A 23,823-nucleotide genomic window follows, 5' to 3' on the forward strand; every position below is an offset into this window, starting at 1 on the left:
GATAGAAATATTGAAAAGCAGAAATCTTGGAGAAAAACACAATAAATCAATATGTTCAACTGAAAGTCTCTCTGATAGAGTAGACAATGCTAAAGAAAGAAACTCAGAGCTGAAAGACATAGTAGCCAAGCAGTATTAAAGAAAATAAAGTAAAAAGAAGGTGGAATGAGATGGATAGCATTACCCGAGATACATGTATGGTTGCACAAATGGTGTGACCCTACTTCATGTACAACCAGAAAAGTGAAAAACTGTGCTATATTTGTGTACAATGAATTTAAGAACTGATAATTTTTTAAAAAAATTAAAAAGTAAAGAAAAGGGCTGGGGTTGTGGCTCAGTGATAGAGCACTTGCCTGGCATGTGTGAGGCACTGGTTTTGATCCTCGGCACCATGTAAAAATAAATAAAATACAGTCCATCAACAACTAAAAATAATTTTTTTAAAAAGTAACGAAAAAAGTTACTTCTACTCAAAAAATAAAGTAAGTAACCATGATCAGATAAGAACTCTGGAATGACATTAAGAGACCAAATTTAAGAATCATTGGAATTGGGCTGGGGTTGTAGCTCAGTGGTAGACTGCTTGCCTCGCACATGTGAGGCCCTGGGTTCCATTCTCAGCACCACATAAAAATAAATAAATAAAGATATTGTGTCCATATACAACTAAAAAAAATTTTTTAAAAGAATCATTGTAATTGAGGAAGATTGTGAGATATAGGGTAATGGAATAGATAAGCTCTTCAGGGAAATAATAACATAAAAATTTCCAAGCCTTCAGAAGGAGATGGACATCCAGATACAGTAAACACTCAGAAACCTGAATATACAAGATCAAAAAAGAAGCATTCTATGACACATTATAATTAAAATGCCTATTATACAGAACAAAGATAGGATTTTAAAGCCTCAAGAGAAAAATATTAGGTCACATTTAGAGGCAAGCCAATCAGAATCACTTCTGATTTCTCAAAACAAGCTCTAAAGGCCAGTAGGGCTTGGAATGATGTGTTCCAAGTCCTGAAAGAAAATAACTGTCAACCAAAACTGCCATATCCAGCAAAGCTATTCTTCAAAATTGAAGAAATAATAAAATCCTTCCAAGATAAGGAGAAACTAAAAAAATTCATGGCTAAATTTGGTCTCTTAAGCTGGCACTGCAGAACTTACTTAAAGAATACTCCATACCAAAGAAATAAAAGCCAACTCCAGAACTCACAAACGAACAAATCTCATTTGAAGAGTAGCTAAGCAAATGAGAAACAGGACCAAATAAATAAAAATGGTAGGAATTAATAAACATCTCTCTATAATGACATTGAATGTAAATGGTCTCAACTCTCCAATTAAAACATATAAACTGCCAGAATGAATTTAAAAACAAGTAGGTAAAGACAACAACAGGCTGAAAGTAGAAGAATGGAAATTGATATACTATGCAAAATGGATCCCCAAAACAAGCAGGAGTCCACTCATATCTGACAAAGGAGACTTCAAATCAAACTTAATCAGAAAAGATAAAGAAAGTCACTTCATATTGTAAAGTGAAAAAATTCAACAACAAGATATAATAATAATAAATATTTATGCCTCAAACATGGGTGCAGCTAACTACATAAAAGAGACACTACTCAAATTGAGGCCTCAGTACAATAATAATGGGTGATTTCAACACACATCTTCCACTATTAAGCAGTGCCAGCTTAAGAGACCAAATTTAGCCATGAATTCTTTTAGTTTCTCCTTGGAAGGATTTTATTATTTCTTCAATTTTGAAGAATAGCTTTGCTGAATTATATAGGTCACCCAGACATAAACTAAGTAAAGATTCTTTGGACATGATCAATATTAAAAATCAAATTGACTTAACAGACATTTCTAGAATATTTTATCCAATAAGAGCTCCAGCTATTGTTCAAGCTGGTGAAGGACCTTGGTGTCATCCACATAGTACTGGTTCCGTAGGAATGAAGGATACTGGAGTTAGGGGATCATGGAGGCTTCCCCCAAGACTTCAGAAAAGGTCTGTGAGGCCAGGCAAATGCAGCAGGGTTGGCTATTACCAGAAGTCAGCACCATAAGGTTGGGTTTTCTAGCCCCTAGAATCATGAGCCAAAAAACCTTCTATTGTTTATAAATTTCCCAGTCTGTGATATTCTGCTATAGCAACAGAAAATAAACTAAGACACATTTTGATGTAGATATAAGTAGAGTTCCTCAGTTGCCCCTGCCTTCTGTGTGCTGAATAAAAATCACAGAATACCTTGATAGCTCTGTGACTTAGCCATAGCAATATGCTTAACTAGATGATATGCCTCACTTTCTGGAATGAAATAATTGAAATGCTGGGTAAAATATTTGCAATCTTTTGAAATAGATAAATGAGAAGATACAAAGTTAAAAGCTCTGTGGAATAACATAATTTCAAACTCAGCTTTAAAGAACTCCCACAGATTCCAGAATATACAACAAAACACTATTAACGAGAACTATTAGAATTAGGCCTGCAAAAATTTCAGATATTGGTGTCATTAGCATAAAATATAAGTATGTTTACCATGTTTTGCTTGGAAAAGAGAATATTGATATATGAGCAAGGAATAAGAACTATGAAAGGTCACTCACAGTTTTGGAAAAAAATAAGCTAAAAGTTAAAAATGTTAAAATTTAACAGATATGGGAAAGAACCTTTTGTTTGGAGCATTTGCAGAAGTAGAAGGCAAACTGGAGAGGCCAAGTGGCTGATTCTCCAGCCCCACACCCTACCCTAGGCACACCCCACCCTAGGCACACCCCACCCTCAGGAGGAAAAGACAACTGTTTGAGGGGACAGATATACTTGCCCAGATTTGAACATTATACAGTGTATACATGCATCTAAACCTCACTTGGTGCCCCATAAGTAGGTACAGTTTTTAATGTGTCAATAAAAATTAATTAAAATCATGCTACAGTTGTGTACAGTGTGTCAAAATGCATTCTATTGTCATGTTTATAACTAATTAGAACAAATTTAAAAATTTTAAAAATGAATTTAAAAGAAGCTTTAAAGCTTACAAAGTACTCAGAAATATTTGACTCCTATTGTAACATATGTAACATATGAATCTAATGACATTCTGGAAATACACCTTGAACTGGAGAACTTAACACTTTTTGACAGAAGAGGAAACTTGCACTTTATCAGATTTCTAACCCAGAAGATTTTGTTTAATGGTAAGAGAGAAAAACTCATCGTTCAACAGGACTTGATGTTTGAAAAAGATTTTCAGCCAATTGGAAGCTTCTACATGCACCAACTGGATGAATTTGACTGCCTTGTAAAGGGCTCATGGTATATTGATTCTGTTCATTTGTCAGTGTGCAGCATGGGCAGTCAGATTTCAGCTAAAGCAAGAGGTCCCTTTCTGCCAATAGATGTCATCCAAGAGAATCTACAACCTTAGGCATTATTACTGCATTATTTGTCACTGGAAAACAAAAAAATAAAAGTGGCACTTTTCCAACTGACTTTAAATGTCAGAATAGTAAGTTCCTGGATGTTGCCATGTTAAAAGAGAGAGCTGGTTAATATGAAGGATTTCTAATTGAGAGAATTCCCCTTCTGTACATAGCCATCATGAAATTCCTAAACATAATAAAGTCTGATTATTGAGCTTCCTTTCAAAAAGACTTTCTATTTATTTTATGTAGCCAACATGGCAGTAATTGAATGCTCAAACACAAATCTTAAATGTCTGAGAAATGTTCAGCTTATGCAACTAAATGTTTATGAATATTTGTTGCAAGTCTGTTTTATGTGTGTTTTGGTTACCCATGAGATGACAGTCACATGGTTTGTGTCACACATTATTGAAATGGCAATTAAAGATGCTCATTTGTATAATTTTATAAATATTAAGAAATGTAACTTTTAGTTATTATAACTTTTCTAACATATTCCCTCAAAAAAACATGTTTATATTATCTTTCCCCAGAAGAATAACTTTTCTCAAATACTTGAGAAATACTATTGTTGAAATACTATTGTTAATTTGAAATACTATTGTTAAGTTTTAGACTGAATTTTAAAATTAATCCCAGAAAATATACATATGTATTGGCACTGCACTTTTATGGTTTTTATTTTATGGTTCAATCACTACATGTTAAAATGTAATATTTTAAGTTGGAGGCATAATTACTTAATCGACAGTCTGTCTAATGAGGTCCTGGGCCTAGTATACCGAAATATGCTTTGAGTGAGTTAATAAGAGTTCTGTGCTCCGTCTTTACCACATTTATCTTAGGCCCAAATTTACTCATTTCTTTTTATTAAATCTGAACATCAGAACTAAATATTTTATTCAATCCTGAAAAATAACCAAAAAAATCACATTTATTCTAAATGGATTTTTTGAAAATCTAAAAGATGGATTGTTTTTAAAACCTGTGTAAACTTGAGGCAGAGTTGCAGAATTATAAAAGAATCTGTGTTTATACATTCTAGTAATAAAAGCATTATTGTTCTAAAATTTGTAGGTACTTTTGCTTTGGAATTTATCTCTATTTTAAATTCAATTTTTACAATGTCATAACATTTTTCGAGTTTTACATTGGCAGTAACATTTTAGAAGTTCCATTAGTTCAGTGAAGTTGAAGTGTGTCATTTACAGTTTAGAAAGTAGTATTGGGGCGGGGGATTTGCCTATATAAATCATCATTAAATCTAGATATACTTCAAAGACTAAAATCTGACAAAGTAAATATTACTACATTTTTACAGACCATAATTTTAATTGGTGGAGAGTAACTTTTAGTAGATTTTCAAGAGATGCTTGATAAAGACATTTCTCAATGTAGCTTTCAGATTTTGTGCTCAAGTGTTTAAAATTTAGTTTACCTAAAGACATGAACATATAAATAGTAAGAGTTGTTATTTAGGGGAGACAGATATAAAGGTAACCTTTTAGAATTTGTACTATTTAGAACTTTGAATTTATGTCAGTCAGTAGCCATCTTAAAAATCTACAATGACTGTGTTTTTCACTTTAATGTTTCCATTGCAGTGAGTAGGGTTTTTTTTATCCAAAATATTATTGGTGCAACTTATTTTAAAGGTTTCTGATATTGGTATGTGTACAGATATGAATCTTATTGAATGATACTAACTACAAGTTTTTAATTTTTTTTTTAGTTGTAGGTGGACACAATATCTTTATTTTATTTTTATGTGGTGCTGAGGATCAAACCCAATGCCTCACACATACTAGGCGAGTGCTCTACCTCTGAGTCACAATCCCAGCCCTACCACAAGTTTTATACCTGTTGTAAACAAGGTATAGGTTTAGAGCAATCCTCAAGGAAAAAATGGAATGGTCAAAGTCTGTTAGTTGATCACTATGTCACAGGAAAACAGGGAGCTGAAACTCTAAGCCTCGGCTCTTATGTTGCAACGAAAGAAAATTCAAAGTCAGACACCAAGGTCCTAAAGAGAACTTTATTACAAGTGAAAGAGAAGTGAAAATAAAGCAAAAGAAAAGTGAGGCTTAAGCAAAAAGCACTCTCATGAGAGAGAGTGGGCCATCTCCAAGCAGAGAATGACAAATTTCATTACTGTTTGATGTTTACCAGGAGAACTGGGGACCAACTTCTTCTTCACGTAGGGGCAGTGGAGATTTTTACCTTAGTTGGTTCTCTTTGGAACTGTCATGGTGGCCATTCTCTTTAGGGGGGCTTCATCTACAAGTCAATCCTATGTTAATGTGGGCAATGAGGTCAATAGCTGGTCAGAAGTTACCTTAATGTGCCTGCACTACTAAAGGAATCTTCCTTCCCAGACAATTGGAGACACTTATAGCCATAATTCCTAACTTCACATCAACTTCAGTGACTCACTTAGTCCCATTCATCCTGTATTGATCTCTCTCTCACTCTCTCCAAAAGATGGGAATGAGGGCCAAGTGTCCATTTCAAAATTTTTGTAAAAGCCACTTGAAATCACTTATATGAAAGTATTTGGCAAACTTTAAAATCATACACAATTGTTAGTTAATAATTCATCATTACCATATGTTTACATTTCACTTCAATAATTATTATTATAACAAGCCTTTAGAAGGTTTGATGATATCCTTGTGGCCATTTTTTATCACAAGTGAATGTTTCTCTTCATAAAAAGCCTGTTGAACTCTCCAAGGCCTATGGCAATAATCTTTTTTTTAATTAAAAAAATTTTTTAGTTGTATATGGACTCAATGCCTTTGTTTTTATGTGGTGTTAGGATTGAACTTAATGCCTCACACTTGTGAGACAAGTGCTCTACCACTGAGCTACAATTCCAGCCCAATAAAATAATCTTTATATTGTTTCAAGATCATATTAAAGTGGCAATAGCTGTGTGGAATAAATACCTATAAGTGGAAGAACCTCTAGCACAAAGAGGCACTGTTACTGAACCTACATCCAGAAACTCATCCCAATAAAAACAAAACAAACAAACAAAAAAAACATTGTCCAGGAGAAGTGTGCTGGGAAGAAAGGAAGTTTTCATTCAGTTACCAAAGAAAGAAGAAAATGGAGCGTGGCTCACAAATCTGCTTCTTAACTCCAGTAGGTAGAAGAGTTACAGATATAGGATAGGAATAATGAGGAGGAGAGATAGCCTAATAAAAGGGATGAATATTCATGTCTTTTCTGGGAGTAAGTGTAGATCTTCCAGGATCCCAGGTGCCACCCCTTTTGTCATCTGCTGTTTCTGGTTATGGTGGCTAGTAGGTGTCTTTAGTCTTAAGAGACTAGACAACTCTAGGTCAAGTTAATCCTCTATTATAGTTTGGACAAAACATTTCTCAAATGATCAACATGTCTACATGCAAATGCTTTAGATTCTGACCCAAAGGTTAAGGCAACAAAGGAGACAGACACAATATGAAGACAGAGAAACCAATCATTTCCATACTGTTCCAGTCAGCATCAGACTTTTGTGGGGCCAAGAGAAGAATCAGTGTTTTCAGCAAAAGGGGACTTCAGATCCCTGAAGAGTAACCTAGGGAAGTAACCATCATAACCCATCTCAGAGGTATCATCTACAGCAGTACCAGTGGGAGACTAATACGCACTGCCCAGCTGGGTGACCTTCAAAATTAGTGATTTTTAAGTCAACTAAGAAAAGTGAAGCAACATGGTTTGTTTAGGTTTTCCCCAGGAAGAGCACGTTTTTTTCACCTCAAAGTCAGAAACATCTCTCTTAAAATTTTACAATGTCTCCTTTTCTTAGAATGGCAAGAAACATCAGGCTATTTTTTCCCCCTTTTCTTTCTCTATTTTTACCTTCTTATTTTGCCTCCTACTCTGTTCTGGGCCTGAAAAGCAATGTATTCCTAAATGTCAGCTCTGGAAATAAAAAATATAGCAGAAACTGCTATTTTCCTACCCAATAATCATTCTTCTCTTCTTTAAAAATACATTTAAGAATGTTCAACCCACAATGTCCAGCTTCCAGGCAAAAATGTTAACACATGCTAAAAAGCGAAAAATATGACCCGTAATGGCGGGGGGGGGGGGGATACAAATCGACAGAAACCCATTCAAAAATAAACAAGATATAAAAGTTGCTCACAGATGTCTCGAATTCTAACTTGTATGGCGCAGGGTTGGGCATTTTCTTATACCTTACGTCATGTAAAGCACCACACCCCTAGATTTGACATGATCTAACAGGCTGTAGAGATTGCTGGGTTCAGATTGATTGATTTATACATATATGTACTTACCGAGGATTGAACCCAGGGGCGCTTAACCACTGAGCTACAGCCCCAGTCCTTAGGGCCTCCCTAAGTTGCTGAAGCTGACTTTGAACTCAGGATCCTCCTGCCTCAGCCTTCCCAGCTGCTGGAATCACAGGCGTGCGCCACCGGCTTGGGTTCAGATTTTTACCTAAGTTTGGAAATTTGAGCGAATGTACTACTGCTTTTTATATTTTCAAACAGACAAAACAGCCTTCGGTACTACTCCCCTCCCCACCCCCACCTCTGTTGTGCTGCCCAAGCACAGAATCGCCAGAGCCTAAAGTGGATGGGAAGGACCGTTGAGTTGTCCCTAGCATGCCCCTTCTCTGTCCTTGAGTCACAGGGATTTGTGGAAAGACCCTCCCTTCTCACCCACCGACCTCGTGCTGGACCCCGGTAACCTGTCGCCCTGATCAGATCAGCTCGGTTACTGAACCCGGCGGGCCGAGACTCCTACCTTGCCCTCCCGGGGAGGTCGGCAGAATCTCCCAGACCACACCTCCTCCGCCCGCGGCGCGGGGCGGGGCGGGCTCCCGCAGCCGGGGAGGAGCTGGCTCGGCGGAGCCGCGCGCGGAGGGCTGGACTCACTGCGGCTCCACCCCCGCCGCGGCACTGTTCACCAACCTGGTGCTGATCCACGTCGAGCCCGGCTCGCCTCCACCCAGCACGCGGGGGTCTGGTGGGGAAGCGCCGAGGCGGAGAGCGAGGAGCCGTGCCAGGCCCCGCCGGCTATGCCTCCTGCTGCAGCGGTTCCCGCCGGCGCCCGCGCGCCCGCGGCCCCTGGGGAGCAGCCAGGCCCCGGGGACACCGGGCTTTGAGGCCGGGGCCTAGCGCCCGCCGCGGCCCCGCAGGAGGGGCCCAGGCCCGCCTCCCCGCCTCCCTAGTCACTTGGCCGGCCTAGGCTCGCTCCCCTCCGCTGCCGGCTGCTATGGCCGTCGCCGCCCAGGAGGGCGCGGACTCGGGGCGTCGGCAGCCGCGGCGGCACCTGGCGCTGCGCGGGTTGCTGTTGCTCTGCCTGTGGCTGCCCAGCGGTCGTACGGCCGTGCCACCGGCGGCGCCGCTGTCCGAGCTGCACGCGCAGCTCTCGGGCGTGGAGCAGCTGCTGGAGGAGTTCCGCCGGCAGCTGCAGCAGGAACGACCGCAGGAGGAGCTGGAACTGGAGCTGCGCGCCGGCATCGGCCCGCGGGAAGGCTGTCCAGGCCCCGGCGGCGACGGCTACAGCGCCATGCCCGACGCCATCATCCGAACCAAGGACTCCATCGCGGCAGGTGCGAGCTTCCTGAGAGCACCGGCGGCCGTGCGGGACTGGCGTCAGTGTGTGGCGGCCTGCTGCTCCGAGCCGCGCTGCTCGGTGGCGGTGGTGGAGCTGCCCAGGCTGCCTGTGTCCCCGGCGGTCGCGCTCGGCTGCTACCTCTTCAACTGCACTGTGCGCGGCCGCAGTGTCTGCAAGTTCGCGCCGCACCGTGGCTTCAGCAGCTACAGTCTCAGCCGCGCCCCAGACACCGGGCTAGGAGACTTGGAAGCTGGAGACCTCGCTCTGGCCACCGCCTGGTCCTCGCCCAGACTGGGTAAGCGCGACCGAAGGGCCTGCTGTGGCCAATCTGCTTGGGTACCTCTGTCCTTTCACCTGGTGGGTGGCTGTGCTTTTCCAAACATCTGGGAGACCCTCATGGGGAGAAAGACTGGCCTCCCTTCGCCAACTCACTCCAAATTCCAAGTAATTTAAACTGCAAGTAACCGAAAGGATGGCTCTGATTTCTCAATCTACTCGATGGTTCCTGAGAACCCTTGTAGATTGGAAGAAGCCGGAGTGGTGGGCTGCCCTATGGAATTTTCTAGTTTTGGGTAGCTGATCTAAGAGGATTGGTGGAAATTTGATTTTAAAAAAATAGAAAAGCTCAGAGGGGGGGAGGAAAGGTCTATTTTGTCTCAGATTTTATAAGGCACAGTTTGTGTTAGCTAATTGCAAGAGCAAAATCTAATTACATGTGAACTTGCTCATAACACCCACCCTTTTTCTTGGTATGACTCTCAGGACGCAAGATTCTGCATGTGCTTAATTGCTTCATCAGACAAAAGTGGGAAGGAAAACTACTGTTCACTTTAATACAGGGTAAAAAGAAGGGACTTGATTGTGGCTTAAAATAAGAACGTTTAAAGCATGTCTCTTTTTAAAAGAGCTAAAAATGGTGCCAGTTAGATGGCTTTATCTTCTGCAAGTCCTAAAAATCAGAGTTCAGACACACACAGGAGACACAAAAATTTTAGCTGTTGGAAAATTAACATCACTGAAGGATTAAGACCTTGACTGAGCCCCCTGCATCAGACTCAATGTTTCATCATATAAGTTGATGTTTGATTTATAATAACACAAATGACATCATTAGCAATATTGGGGAGCAGGGTAGTGTCAGCCTTTTGGGAAGTCTGGCTTCTCCATGTGGTTTCAATGAGAAGGGTCTGTAAATCTTTGTTTATGGTGCCCTGCCTCCCTCCCTCACCTCCACTTAGATGAAACTTAGAACATTTGTCAGGGGAGCAGACATCAAAAGACCATCCTGCTACTGCTCAACCTTGAGCTAGATGCTGGGAAGAACCTGGTGGTCTTTTCCAAATATGGAGCAAGCAGCACCTGCACTTGGACCCCTACCATCCTCCTTGAGCCTTACCCCATGGCTGCTGTCCTTCCTCTCTACCCACAGAAGGAACAAAGTATCTGGGTTCTCACTACTGATCTGAGAGGAACCGATATAGTCAAAGGGAGCCTTCCTACAAACCACGGGAAAGGAAACTAAATAGGAAGAGAGTAGGTCCAGGGAAGTTAACAACAAAAACTTTTAGTTGCTGAAAGTTTCCAAGTCATTTTTCTTCATTCTTCCTTCTTTGCCCTTCCTTTCTCTAGGAAGAGTTTTTCTAGGAATTCCATTTTATAGATGTTTGGAGATAAGATGAGGTAACCACTGGATTAATCTTCACTTCTGAGAGGAATGCTGGCATACTCAGACTTCAGTCCCCAGCAACAGGGAAAGTGCAAGGTGCAGCCAGGCTCAGGGGCTACCTTGTCTCTCTGCATGGATGGTGATTGGTTTTTCCAGGGTCCTGGGTTTCCCTACCCAAATGCTTTACGTGGAATTTTTTGTGCTTCTGAGACTACCGAGTTTTTCCTTTTTAAATTATTTCTCTTTTTTTTCCAAATCTTATGAACACTTGGAATTGAAGTCTCAATGACATTCAAAATGATTTAGAAGAGCTCTAGGAAAAGAAAAGTTGTTAAAGGATTATTTGAAGTCAGATAAAGGATTAGGAAGAAATAGTGAAGGATTAAGTGGAACAGGATAGCACAAATTTATAGCATCAACCTGTTTGTTGCCCACATTTATTGAATTTGGTGTTAGGAGATGTTCTAAACTCTTCACACACATGAATTCACAACTCACAACAGCTTAAAGATCTAGGTTCTAATACAATCCCTAGTATAAAAGAAAGCTTTGTGAAAGAAAGCCTCTTGCCTGAGGGCCACACAGCAAGTGGATTTTGGAGCTGAGACATAGAGCAGCTATGTGCTTTCTCCAGCAGCTCCTGGGTTGGAACTTAGTGACTATAGGGGATGATGCGAGATGCAGGAATAAGTGGAGGATGCTGGAGAGATCTCTTGAAGTGACCAAACCTACCTGGTAGGGCATCCTAAGAGCAGAGCAGGTTTGAGATGGGGCTCCTCCACATATAAGTCCCTGCTAATCCCCTTGGGACTGGAGTATGTACTTTTCTTCCAGCTCAGGTTGTCATGAGGATCAAGGATAGACATACCTTGTGCATGATCAAAGTGGCACACATGTCCATGATATCAATATAGGACCCTGGTTGGGTTGTGCAGTTGGTTGGTGGGGTAGGAGGACTGACTGTGAGGAGAGGAGGGAAGGAGGGGTGGGTGGGCACTGGAGCAGTTTGGTTCATGGAGAGGCTAAGACTGTAACCTCCCAGAACTCAGAGCCAGAACTTTAATGTTGTTCCACTGTATAGCTTGAAATCCATTATCTCTGGGAAGAATTTGGGAAGTCATCCCCTTCTGTGTCAGGGAAACTCAAAGCAAATAGGCAGAGTTCTGCTCTCCCCTTTGCCTATCACCTGCTGCTACCCCAGCCTGTCTCTCAGCTGCTCCAAGAGCAGAGGAAGAAATTGGCCATCCTGTCAAGGTTAATCCCTCCCCAGCTGGTAGCCAGTCTCCTCCAAGGACCTTACTTTTTCACATTTTCATCTTGTTATAAATAAATGTTTACATTTAATAAATAATATAACTAGTTAGCAATGTTTGGGGAAATACATTTTAGACCTCAACCCTAACCACACACGAATTCCAGCTGGATTAAAGAATCTTTTTCTAAATTAAGCCATAGTTTATTCCATAGATAGGAAACTTAAAAATAAAACTACTGTTACATATCTGTAAGAAATATAACTTTCTAGTCAATTCAAGAGATGATAAAGGAAAAGGATACATTATGGACATATTTATAAAAACTATGTCAAGAAACAAAAGAAATTGCAAACTAGAATCTAGGAAAATATGAATTTAAAATATTTATTAATAGAGCATATGAATCAGTAAGAAAAACAAAAATAAGTGTGTGAAGGACATGACCAAACAGTTTCCAAAAGAAGAAGTATAGTTGATGAGCATATAAAAAGATTCAGCCACAGAAGTAATCAAAACAAATATCAATAATGCCAGCTCAGGCTTATTAAATTTGCAAAAATAAGTATATTCTTAACTTGGCATGAATGTAGAAAACTTTATGTACTCTTACATAGTCACTGAGATTGTAAATTGGTACCACCCCCTTGGAAACTAATTGGGAAATACTTAGCAGAGACTATTACAATATTCATTTATTTGATCCATGCTAAAAAAAAAAATTAAACAAAAAACTATTTTCAAGCAAATAAACTACAATATGTCTAAATGATATAAAAAGCCACAAACACTAGTAATTTTTAAAGCCATCCAAAGAGTTTACATCAAAGATCTTATTTATAATGGTGGGAGAAATTGGGTAACAAAGTTAAGTGTCCAGTAGTAAGAATTAGGAAATTAAAATGGCAATTCTAAAATTTCTGTAATTACATGGGCAGTGCTTGGATGTGTAAATAAATATTAATAGGTGGAATAAATATATATCCATAAGCTAGTAGATTAAATTCTGAATGTGAGATTATATTTGTGGTAACTGGGGTACATTTAGGATACCTCAAAGTATAGTAGAAGGAGCCTTTGAGTTAGAAATATCTGGGCTGACATCTGAGCTGAGAAACTGAGCACTTGCATGAGTGATTTTCAGCAACCAGTAGCCTCTCTGAGCCTAGGTTCCTTATCAGTAGTATGCAGATCATAGTACCTACCTCAGAGTTTTAGTGAGGTTAGGCCTATGAAGCACTTAGTGTGGTTCCTGGCAGAAAGAAGTCACCCAATAAATGGCAACAATTATAATTACAGAACTATAATTATATATATCATATATGTGATCATCAGCATGCTATGGAGAAAAATTAGAACAGTACAGACCAAAAATAACAATAATCATATTGGGATTGTGGGTAAGTTTTTTCTAAAGTGTGACATTTTAAAAATCTCATGATGGCTTTTACCACATTTCCAAGCCTCTGTCCTTAGTCTGGCCCTGCCTCCATATCTCTACTTCAGGGTCTTTCTAATTTCTCAGTTTAGTCTGTGTTCACACCCAAACACCTTCCTTGTCTTGAAGGCTCTGTTCACAGCTGTGTGTTGTGAATGAGACCAGCTAACTTATTCTTCTCTGGGTAAAATCCCAGTTTGATATGCTCAGTCTAAATTGGTGCAAGTCTTATTTCACCTCTGTAGGTCTTACCAACTGTTTAGTTTTAAAAAACAATCAATGTTTCCATAGTATTTAACATAGGATTATTACATTTTCATGAGGAAAACTCAAAATTATATTTATCTTGTTCTTCTTTAGCAGGTCAACCATTGTTAAATGGTAGCACACACCTTTTCCTGTTGTCTTTTAACTTACTTTAAGGGTTGTTTCTGGGTAGATAAGCTCTGGCTTATTTTAAAATACATTTTATGGTATCACTGGAACATTATCTCTGTTATTCTAAACATATCACAGGTCAATTTAATGGGTATAAGAATTTCACTATGGGGGCTGGGCTTGAGGCTCAGTGGTAGAGCACTTGCCTAGCACCTGCGAGGCCCTGGGTTTGATCCTCATCACCATATAAAATAAAATAAATGTATTGCATCCAGCTACAATTTAAAAAAATTAAAAAAAGAGAATTTCATTATGTTCATATCTTAAATCATAACAACTGATGTAAGTGAAAGTAAATGACTAAAATGGTTTTCTTTCTTTCAGGAGAGGCAAGATTAATTGGTTTTATAATATGAGATATTTCAGATTACTTGATCATTCCATATTAGATCTTTGATGTAAACTCTTTGGATGGCTTTAAAAATTACTAGTGTTTGTGGCTTTTTATATCATTTAGACATATTGTAGTTTATTTGCTTGAAAATAGTTTTTTGTTTTTGTTTGTTTTTTTGGTTCTGGGGATTGAACCTAGGGCCACTGAGCCACATCCCCAGCCCTGTTTTTTAATATATTTTATTCAGAAACAGGGTCTCACTAGATTGCTTAGGACCTTGCTAAATTGCTGAGGCTGGCTTTGAGCTTGCAATCCTCCTGCCTTGACCTCCTGAGCCACTGAGATTACAGGCATGAGCCACTATTCTGGGGAAAATAGCATTTTAAAGCAAATTTTAATGCAAATAGCTGCTAACTGTAATGTCTAACTGCTGGATTATAAAATGTTTTTTCAGAATTATACTGTGGAAACTATGAACCTTTTATAACCAAAGGGAAGTCAACACTTCTAGAAAAGACCTATTGTATCACATCTGTCCTCGTGGCAAGATGCAGATTAAAGACATCAGTTGTTCAGTCTTTGCTCAGAGATAGAAAAGGGAGAAGAACAGGTTTTTCCTTAGGTAGGGAGGTGTTTACTTGGGTTATTTCAATCAGTTATGGGTTGTGTTCGTCCACTTTCCGTCACTTTAATGAAATATGTCATAAGAAGAAAAGGTTTATTTTTGCTCACAGTTCCAGAGTTTCCAGTCCAAGGTAGTCTTATTGCTTTGGGCCTCTGGCCAAGGTGACATATCATGGCAGGAGCATGTAGGAGAAGAGGCCACTTACATCATGAACTGGGAAATAAAAGAAAGTGAGAGGGGTCCAGGGTGCAGTAATCCTTCTTAAGGCCATGACTCCCATGACCTAAGGCCTCCCAGTAGGCCCCACTCCTGACGGTTCCATCACCTTCCAGTAGCACCACCCTGGTGACTGTGCCTTTAATATATGGAACTTTGGAGGACTTAGCATCCAAACGAGATTGTAAAAAAGGGTCTCATCTTCTCAATGGACATAGTGTATCTCTTGGCAATAGCATATAGTAAGCAACTGTACTTCTTCTCTGTAGCCTTAATTATTTAGTTCCATCCTATATTTAAAGGCAAATATATACATGTTTCGCTGTTTTAGAACATCCCAAAAGAAACTCAGCATGTTACTTCTGTAATAAAAATTGGTTATTAGAAGTTCTAAACCTCTTTTATTGTCCTGGATGGTAAACTAGATTCCAGAGGACTTCTTTGTAGTGTTCACTTAGTATGGATCCAAGTTTGTCTTAATTTGCCAAATTTAATATATTTCCCATCCATTGAACACTGTATAATACTTATACATTAAAAACTGGAAGACAAGAAAAAAATAAAATCTGTACTAGAAGTAAATTTGGTTTCATTGAGGTTAGTTTCAGGAATTTTTTTTTAAGTCAACTCATTTAGTAGACCTTTGAACTTAAATCATTTATAAATAAGTGAAAAATTCAGAGAATATAACAACTTCTCCAGATTTACAGGTTAGTGGGCTCTGTCACATTTTCTTCCCTCTCTACTTTGTCCACAGCTACTGCTAGTAGCCGGCATGCCATACCTTACCTTCTGCATACATCATAGCCAAATTTCTATATTCATAATTTTTCTTTATTATATAAAGAGAACACAATGAAAATCAATAGGAAAATAAATTCCAGTTATTCATTCTCTCAGCAATTCTTTGCTGGCCCAAATCTAGTCAATACCAAACTACTCTTCATAAATTAGAAAAAACAGACTTATGATTGTTTATTTTCTTTCATAGACAAGGATGAACCTCCACTTAGCAAGGCTGGGCAGGATGTGATTTTGCATCTGCCCACAGATGGGGTGATTCTGGATGGCCGTGAAAGCACAGATGACCATGCCATCATCCAGTATGAGTGGACACTGCTGCAGGGTGACCCATCAGTGGACATGAAGGTAACTCGTGTCATCCTTGGTAATGAAAACTGAGGTTTCTGGAAAATGGTGTTCTATAGTGTCCTTCTGCTCATGTTCCCCCAATGCCTGTAAGTTAGAAGAAGAGCTATAAAACGGAGAAAGTGTAAGATTGATTGTAGAAAACAAGGTTGCTTTTATACATTTACTTTCCTTGATTTTTTTCAGTGATTTTGAGCATTTATTTTGAAGCCTGCCTCATTCCTCTGCTTTTTCTTGACAAGAGTTCTTCAAAGAAGAAAACATGTTTTGTTTCAATGAATCAGATTACTTTTTAAAGGTTTTTCTTTTTTCTTGCTTCAAGATTCAAGTAGAAAGTTTGAAAAACATCAAGGAATATTAAGAGAAAAATAGCAATAGAATGAACTAATTCTTTACAAGATCCAGAGAGAGAACATTGTACCTGTGAGGACAGCAAAGTATGGCCTCAGGCTTTCCTGCTCAGGTGTCTGGTGTTGTTCTCCGTCAGGCTCGTCTGGGCACAGCTATCTGTCCAGGGGCTGCATACGCACACTGGGTCTTGAGTCATGAGACAAGTCAGGACCCTTTCTAGATAGGAGCGGGTCCTGGTTGAGGCACATAAACTTCATCCAGACCACTCCCTTGAGAGGGGCTGGAGGAAGAAGGTGAACAAAACACCAATTTGTGCTCTAGTGAAACAAAAACAAAAATGATAATAAGCCAGTCACATAACACTGGCACACACTGATTTTACTCATAGGCTTTGAATTGGACTGGACCTCTGCTCAGCATCTTACTGTGCCTGCCCTCAAACAAGAACCCTTCTTACAGCATCCCTTCCAAGGGTCATCCACTATCTGCCTGACTTTTTCGGTAATGGAAGCTCACTGTTACACATCCTGTCTTATGACATTGCTAGTCAGCTTTAAATATTTGGCAGACAGGATGTCCCTCTCATTATCAGTATGTGTTGGTGCGGGACCTTCCCTATGGAAAAACACTGAATATATTTTTTTGTTCTGTGTAAAATCCCTTCAGCCCATTTTCACACCATCCAGCATCCAGCCTAGTCTGGATTTCCTTAGACTAGTCCACACCCTTCTTAAAGTCTGGCACCCCCAATTGAATTCAATATTCATGCTGTGGTTCCTCCTGATACCCTGTTACCTCCTGTTATCTAGACATTGTCCCTACTGCTATTAGTGAAGTTTAATTTACATTAACTATTTTAATAGCTAAATCACATAACAGATTCTTGCTGAATCTTTTCCCATTATCTTTCCACATGACTGCTGTCATATGGTCTCCCCTTTTCTGTATTTCTATAATTGATTTATTGAACCTAAGCATACAACCTTCTGTTTATCTTTCTTACATTTCAGCTTTGGAGTTTTTTTCTACAACAGAAATAATTTTGAGTGTCCCATCATATTTATTGTCTTTTATGCTTGTGTAACTGCAAGATTAATTTATCTTTTAAATCAATTTTTAAATTTGTTCTAATTAGTTACACATGACAGTAGAATGCACTTTGACACATCATACATAAATGGAGTATGACTTCTCATTCTTCTGGTTGTACATGATGTAGAATCACACTGGTTGTGTAGTCATATGTGCACACAGGGTAATAATGTCCAATTCATTCTACTATCCTTCCTACCTGCATACCCCTTCCCCCCCTTCACTCCCCTCTGCCTAATACAAAGTAACTCTATTCTTTCCTAGTGCCTCCCTTATTAAGATTAATTTGTCTTAATTGAAATTTTGAGAATTCAAGTTAATCAGGAAAGATATATGGACAAGCCATCAATCATACCACTAGAAAATTTCCTCAGAATGAACACTGACTATGACTTGCACTCTAGGGATACATCTGTTCAAGAAGCTGCAAATTATGCCTCCATCATCCTCTAGCTTTTCATACTTGCTATTGAAAACTATTCTGTGAGTGATAAATTGCACCTATGAGTGCTAAATAAAAATAATGCTAATGATTTGGTATTTAGTTTATTGAAGATATTTCTAAAGGAGTAATAAAATTAGATATTATGCATAACCATTTAAGACTGATTATTGTGTCATCAAGAGGAAAGTGGACCAATTCCCCAGCCAGGTATATAATAACAGTGGCAGGCAGTTCTAACATTACCGAGTCATCATCTAAGTAACAAAACCAACATTATGGGAGTCTTCTGATACCAAATTGTGTCTCTCTTACAATGGTGTACATTCATAAATGACCCCCAAAGTAAATACTGGTTGTCCTACTTTGACATCATCCTAACTGTACCTACCAGAAGCCTAACTCAGTGCTAGGCAATTTAGACCTATCTGAATTCTCAGCACAACTTCCCATGTAGACTCATCCACACTTTGTGGATTAAGATTGTCAAGAAAATTATAAAAGACCTTGAAATGGTCAAAAGATTACTGAGCACCTTTCAATGGAACACTGGGAGTTGGTTCGAGGATCCTTCCATGGTTAGCATTTGAACGTTGTCATGCAAATGATTCTTGTTTGTAAAAATGAAAATACATTTTTTCATATATAGATGCAATTGATTTTCACTCTGGAGACAAGAGGATTTCCACATGACATTTTAGTACTTGTAGTTACTAATCCATCTAGTAATAAACTTATTTCAGTACCTATTAATAAACTCATTTCTATTTTGTATCTATTAGCAACTTTGTATCTGCATTCATGACTATTATATATGTCTATTCTCTAGATTATCATCTTAATCAGTTTAACATATTATTAGTTTCTTTTTTAATTCATGAGTTAAATAAAATTTTGGACACATGTTCATATTACATTTGTGTAGGAGTCATGGCTTACCATTTTGAGAATTTTTCCCTAACAGTAAATAACCATCCTTAAGGGCTACCACTCTGATTCCTTTAGCTTATGCAGCCTGGTTTCACACTCCAAATTTTCTAACAGGAAAATTGGGACTCAGATAAAATCACCCTTTTTCTGAGAATGATACCCAGCTTGATAGGAATGTTAATGTACTCCTCTTCAAGCTGCAGAATGGGGCTAATGTGGGAGGTTTTGGGGAATGGGGGAAGGTGATTAGAGCATAATGACACTGGGTACCCTTGTTCTTAAGTTCCCCGACTCTCCCACCACCCCGGAGCACTCCTTCACCAGGCTTCCCTCCAGGGCCTTTCCTAACCCTATGTGTGTGTGTGCGTGGTGTATTTAGTTGTTAATAGACCTTTCTTTTCTTTTTTTTTTTTTTTTAATTTTCTAACTTATTCTTTTGTTTTTAATATTTGCTTTTTAGTTGTAGTTGAACACAATACCTTTATTTTTATTTATTTTTACATGGTGCTGAGGATCAAACCCAGGGCCTTGCACATGCTAAGCAAGTGCTCTACCGCTAAGCCACAACCCCAACCCAGTAGATCTTTATTTTCTTTCTTTATTTATATGTGGTGCTGAGAATCGAATCCAGTTTCTCACACATGCTAGGCAAGTGCTCTACCACTGAGCCACAACCCCACCCCTTTCCTAACCCCTTCTTGACCACTCCCTGGTTCCCCTCCCATTTTGCCTGGGTGTATACAGGCTCTACACTCCCTCTCCATCACAGGATAGTAGTCAGGCCTCCCTTTATCCTGAGACTTTTAGACCATGTTTAAGGACCTGTCTTTTCACATCCAAATGATTCAGTTGGGTGTTTAAAAAACAGTGACAAAAGCCAATAAGGGTGCTGGGGATATAGCTCAGTTGGTAGAATGCTTGCCTTGTATGCACAGGCCCTGGGTTATTCCCAGCACCACAAACAAAACAAGACAAAAACCAATAAGGTTCTTACCTTAAAGGAAATTATACTACCAACTTCATTATGATAAAATTAGTAGCTAACCTTTTCTTAGCATCTCATATGTGTCCAGTACTATAAAAAAATAATTTGCCTGAATTAAGCATATAGGAACACTCATATTCCTGACATTTTTACTTCATTTATGGTCAGAACAAAGAGCTGTCCAATAGACTAAAAAGTTACTTATTTTCTTCCCTTGAGCATGATATTCTACGTCCACTTAATGAATATTGACCTATAATACATTATTAAATGCAAAAGACACATTAGATGACACTGGGTTTATTTATTATTAAACATCACATTTAAATCCGAAGTCAGAATGTAAAATATGACCTTTAGGAACATGACAGCAGAGTATTTTCATGAACAATGTTGTTGAGGGAGATTTGGGATCACAAATCAGTGAATTGATTAATATTAATCAAATGTTAATAATCAAGTAATCAAATTCACTTGGGATGCTCACAAAAAAAAAAAAAAACACCATAACTGGGTGGTTTATAAACAGAAATTTTATTTCTTACAGTCTTGGGTACTAGCAAGTCCAAAATCAAGATGCTGGGCTGGGGATGTGGCTCAAGCAGTAGCGCGCTCGCCTGGCATGCGTGAGGCCCGGGTTCGATCCTCAGCACCACGTACAAACAAAGACGTTGTGTCTGTCAATAACTAAAAAATAAATATTAAAAACTTCTCTCTCTCTCTCTCTCACACTCTCTCTTTAAAAAAAAAAAAAACCTTTAAAAAAAAAAAACAAAATCAAGATGCTATCAGATTCAATATCTGGTGAGGATTGCTTTCCAGTTCACAGTCAGCGTCTTTTTTGCCATGTCCTCACATGGCAGAAGGGGCAAAAGAACTTTCTGGTATGAGGAGCCAAATGCCATTTATGAGAGTACCACCCTTATGATCTAAACATTTAATAAAGGTTCCACTTCCAAAACCATCACATTGAGGATTAGGTTTCAACATATGAATTTTGGAGGACACAAACATTCAGTTGATTACAATTATAGAATGCCAGGTGTAATGGAAGCTTACTAATGGATGAATTCTGTTTACCTTAACAACTTTATCATTAAATCAAAACCAATTGCCTACTAGCTTACATGCTGGACATAATTTTTTAAAACAGGTAATAATTATTTTGTATTCTCCCAAACATGAATTTCTAGCCACTGAAATCTCAGTTAAGGAGATCAAGTTGTATCAGAAAGGCTCTGCTACTGCCAAATAGAGGATCTCATTTTTTTTTTTTTTTTTTGCAGGGGTGAAGGGGTGGGTACTAGGGACTGAACCTGAGTCATTTAGCACTGAAATACATTCCCAGCTCTTTTGTATATTTTATTTAGAGACAGGATCACACTGAGTTACTTAGGGCCTCACTAAGTTACTGAGGCTGGCTTTGAACTCATGATCCTCCTGTCTTAGCCTCCTCAGTGGCTGGGATTATAGGCATGCACCACCATACTCAAGCAGATCTCACCTCTTGTTTTATTAAAGGTAAAGCATATCTCTCTTCGAGTTCCAAATTGGATGTGTTGTGTGTACATGAGTATATGTTTATGTTTTTATCCTGAAATTTGGAGCATGTTTTTGAAATAGTTTGAATCCTCTTTCTAGTGTCACATTAATATGAGGAAATGTTTAGAAGAGTACTTGCTGCCTTGAGGGAAAAGTGTCCATCTAAATATCTGATTTTGAGGCAAGATAGCTTTTGTTAACTAAATGAATAAAAGAGCCAGGGAAGGGATATGTAATCTTAATAGATCTAAATTTTTTAGTGCACCCAGGACATTGACGGTGATTGTTATGCTCTGAGTGTGGATCCAGTGTTTCCTGCACTGGGACGATGTGCCTGGGGGTATGCCAAGCCTAAATGGAGGGGTTGGTCCCTTGCACAGGGATATTCTGTCCTTCCAGTCCAGTGTGGGAAAAGAGGCTTCCAAGCACACCCCAGGCCTAGTCTCACGTTCGTACTCTGAGCTTTGATGCCCAACCAACTCCTGGCTTCATGGCATTCATTGTCTGTGCTTGGAACCATTTCACCAGTGTTTCATCCAGAGCAGTGGGCAGCCTGGGAGTGCTTGTTAAGTGTAGAATCTCAGATCTCATTCTCCAGACCCCATGACTCAGACTCTCCATGCCACAGAAGTCCATACCTTAAAAACAATAGCTCTGGGTAATTATTAAGCAACACTAGGTACAAAGGTCACTGTATCTCATTATATTTGCTTCTAAATGATTATAAAGCATTCTGCTAGGTGGTATATATAGTACGGACAGACCCTCTAAACCAAAGTTATATTCAGTAGTTCATTTTGTAGGGTTCCATACATAAAAATAATGTAATTTCAAGACTGTTAGTGCAACGGTATAGTAAACTGCATAAAGGTCAGTGTTCATTTCCACAGAATAATACCCAGATTAGTTCATTGGATCAGAAACGGATTTGGATGTTAAACAGTCTTCCTCTGAATGTCAGGAATGACAGAATCACAGCACAGACCTGGGCCTATTGCTTTTGCAGTGGTAAGGAAGCTGCCTGCAATGGTGAGAAGAGCAGGAAATGAAACTCTGGGGTAAGGGCGTGAGCAGAAGTGAAGCTCAAGAAGGTGCTACAGGCCTGGTTGGGAAAATTCAGGATAAAAACACGGGTCAAAGAAGCAAGGGGTTCAAAAAGACAGGAGTGACCAACGTTTTTAGATAGAGTAATAGTCCCAGCTATTGGGGAGGCTGGGTGGAAGGATCACTTAAGCCCATGAGTCTGAGACCAGCCTGGGCCACAAAAAAAGACCTTGTCTAAAATAGAGGGGGGGGGGGAGGGAGGAAGGAAAGAAGGAAATTTTAAACATAAATAACTATTGTTGATCTCAAGAACTAGGTGATGGTTTCAGGGGAGTCTAGGGAGAGTGGCCACTTGGGTGGGTGAAGATGAAATGGAACATGAGCCTAGGGAAGCAGCAGGTGCAGTGCAGAAGCCTGTTGGGAATCCATAGTAATAGTAGAGCCATTTGAAAGAGAAATTAATTGGTGGGTCATTGTTCTGAAGGTCACAGAAGGAAAGTCAAGGACTAAAAAAGAATAATTGAGCCCTAGCACAGGAGGGACAGTTCATCCTGCACAGGTGTCAGACAAGAGGTGGCAGTGGGTACAGGGACATGCCCAGGATGAGGTGGGTAGTGCAGCCAGTCATGGTTCTGATTTTCTCCCTGAAGTAGATGACATAACCTGCTGAGAGGGAAGGGACTCGATACTGAATACGGAGCTTGGTGGTTTGGAACAACCGCTAGTAAGGACAAACAATGGAGTTGTCAATCAAGGCTGTTGTCAGTTGGGATAACATTGGTGGCTACGAGATGGGGGGACCAAATAGCTTGGGACTTAGTATTCAGCAGCTGTGGACCTGGAGTAGAGGGGCAGGTCAGGGAACTGCTTCTAGGACGACACTGACGTCCAGCTCATGAGGATGATGGACTTCATGCTCAGACCTCCTCACTAAAATGAAGCATCCCATTTGTGCACCAGGTGCCTCAACCAGGAACCCTGAAGCTGACCCACCTACAGGAAGGAACCTACACCTTCCAGCTGACCGTGACTGACACCGCTGGTCAGAGAAGCTCCGACAATGTGTCCGTGACAGTGCTTCCCAGGACCTACTCCACAAGAGGTGAGAATGTTTTCCCTTGGTTTACCACAGCCAACTGGAAGGGTGGGGTCACATTGGCATTTTATATTCTGCCTGTGCGTTCCATGGGCTCTTCGGTTTTATTTTTGGTGGTTATTGAATGACAGAGTTTTTACTAAGAATATAATAAAAAACACAGGCTCCATTATATTT

The 23,823-nt window shown here is 39.5% G+C and overlaps 1 protein-coding gene across 4 annotated transcripts in view; it reads left to right on the top strand.

Moving 5' to 3' along the window:
- The first annotated feature begins 8,700 nt into the window (after nt 1-8,700).
- Nucleotides 8,701-23,823, top strand: part of Lrp11 (LDL receptor related protein 11) — an 82,833-nt gene continuing 67,710 nt past the window's right edge. For all 4 annotated transcript variants that reach the window (XM_076858139.1, XM_076858138.1, XM_076858141.1 and 1 more), the window contains exons 1-3: nt 8,701-9,340; nt 16,007-16,164; nt 23,511-23,652. In XM_076858139.1, the coding sequence (XP_076714254.1) occupies nt 8,701-9,340; nt 16,007-16,164; nt 23,511-23,652 (940 nt within the window). The remainder of the gene's footprint in view (nt 9,341-16,006; nt 16,165-23,510; nt 23,653-23,823) is intronic.

The sequence above is a fragment of the Callospermophilus lateralis genome, chromosome 6 (assembly GCF_048772815.1).
Source record: "Callospermophilus lateralis isolate mCalLat2 chromosome 6, mCalLat2.hap1, whole genome shotgun sequence".
Taxonomy (NCBI): Eukaryota; Metazoa; Chordata; class Mammalia; order Rodentia; family Sciuridae; genus Callospermophilus; species Callospermophilus lateralis.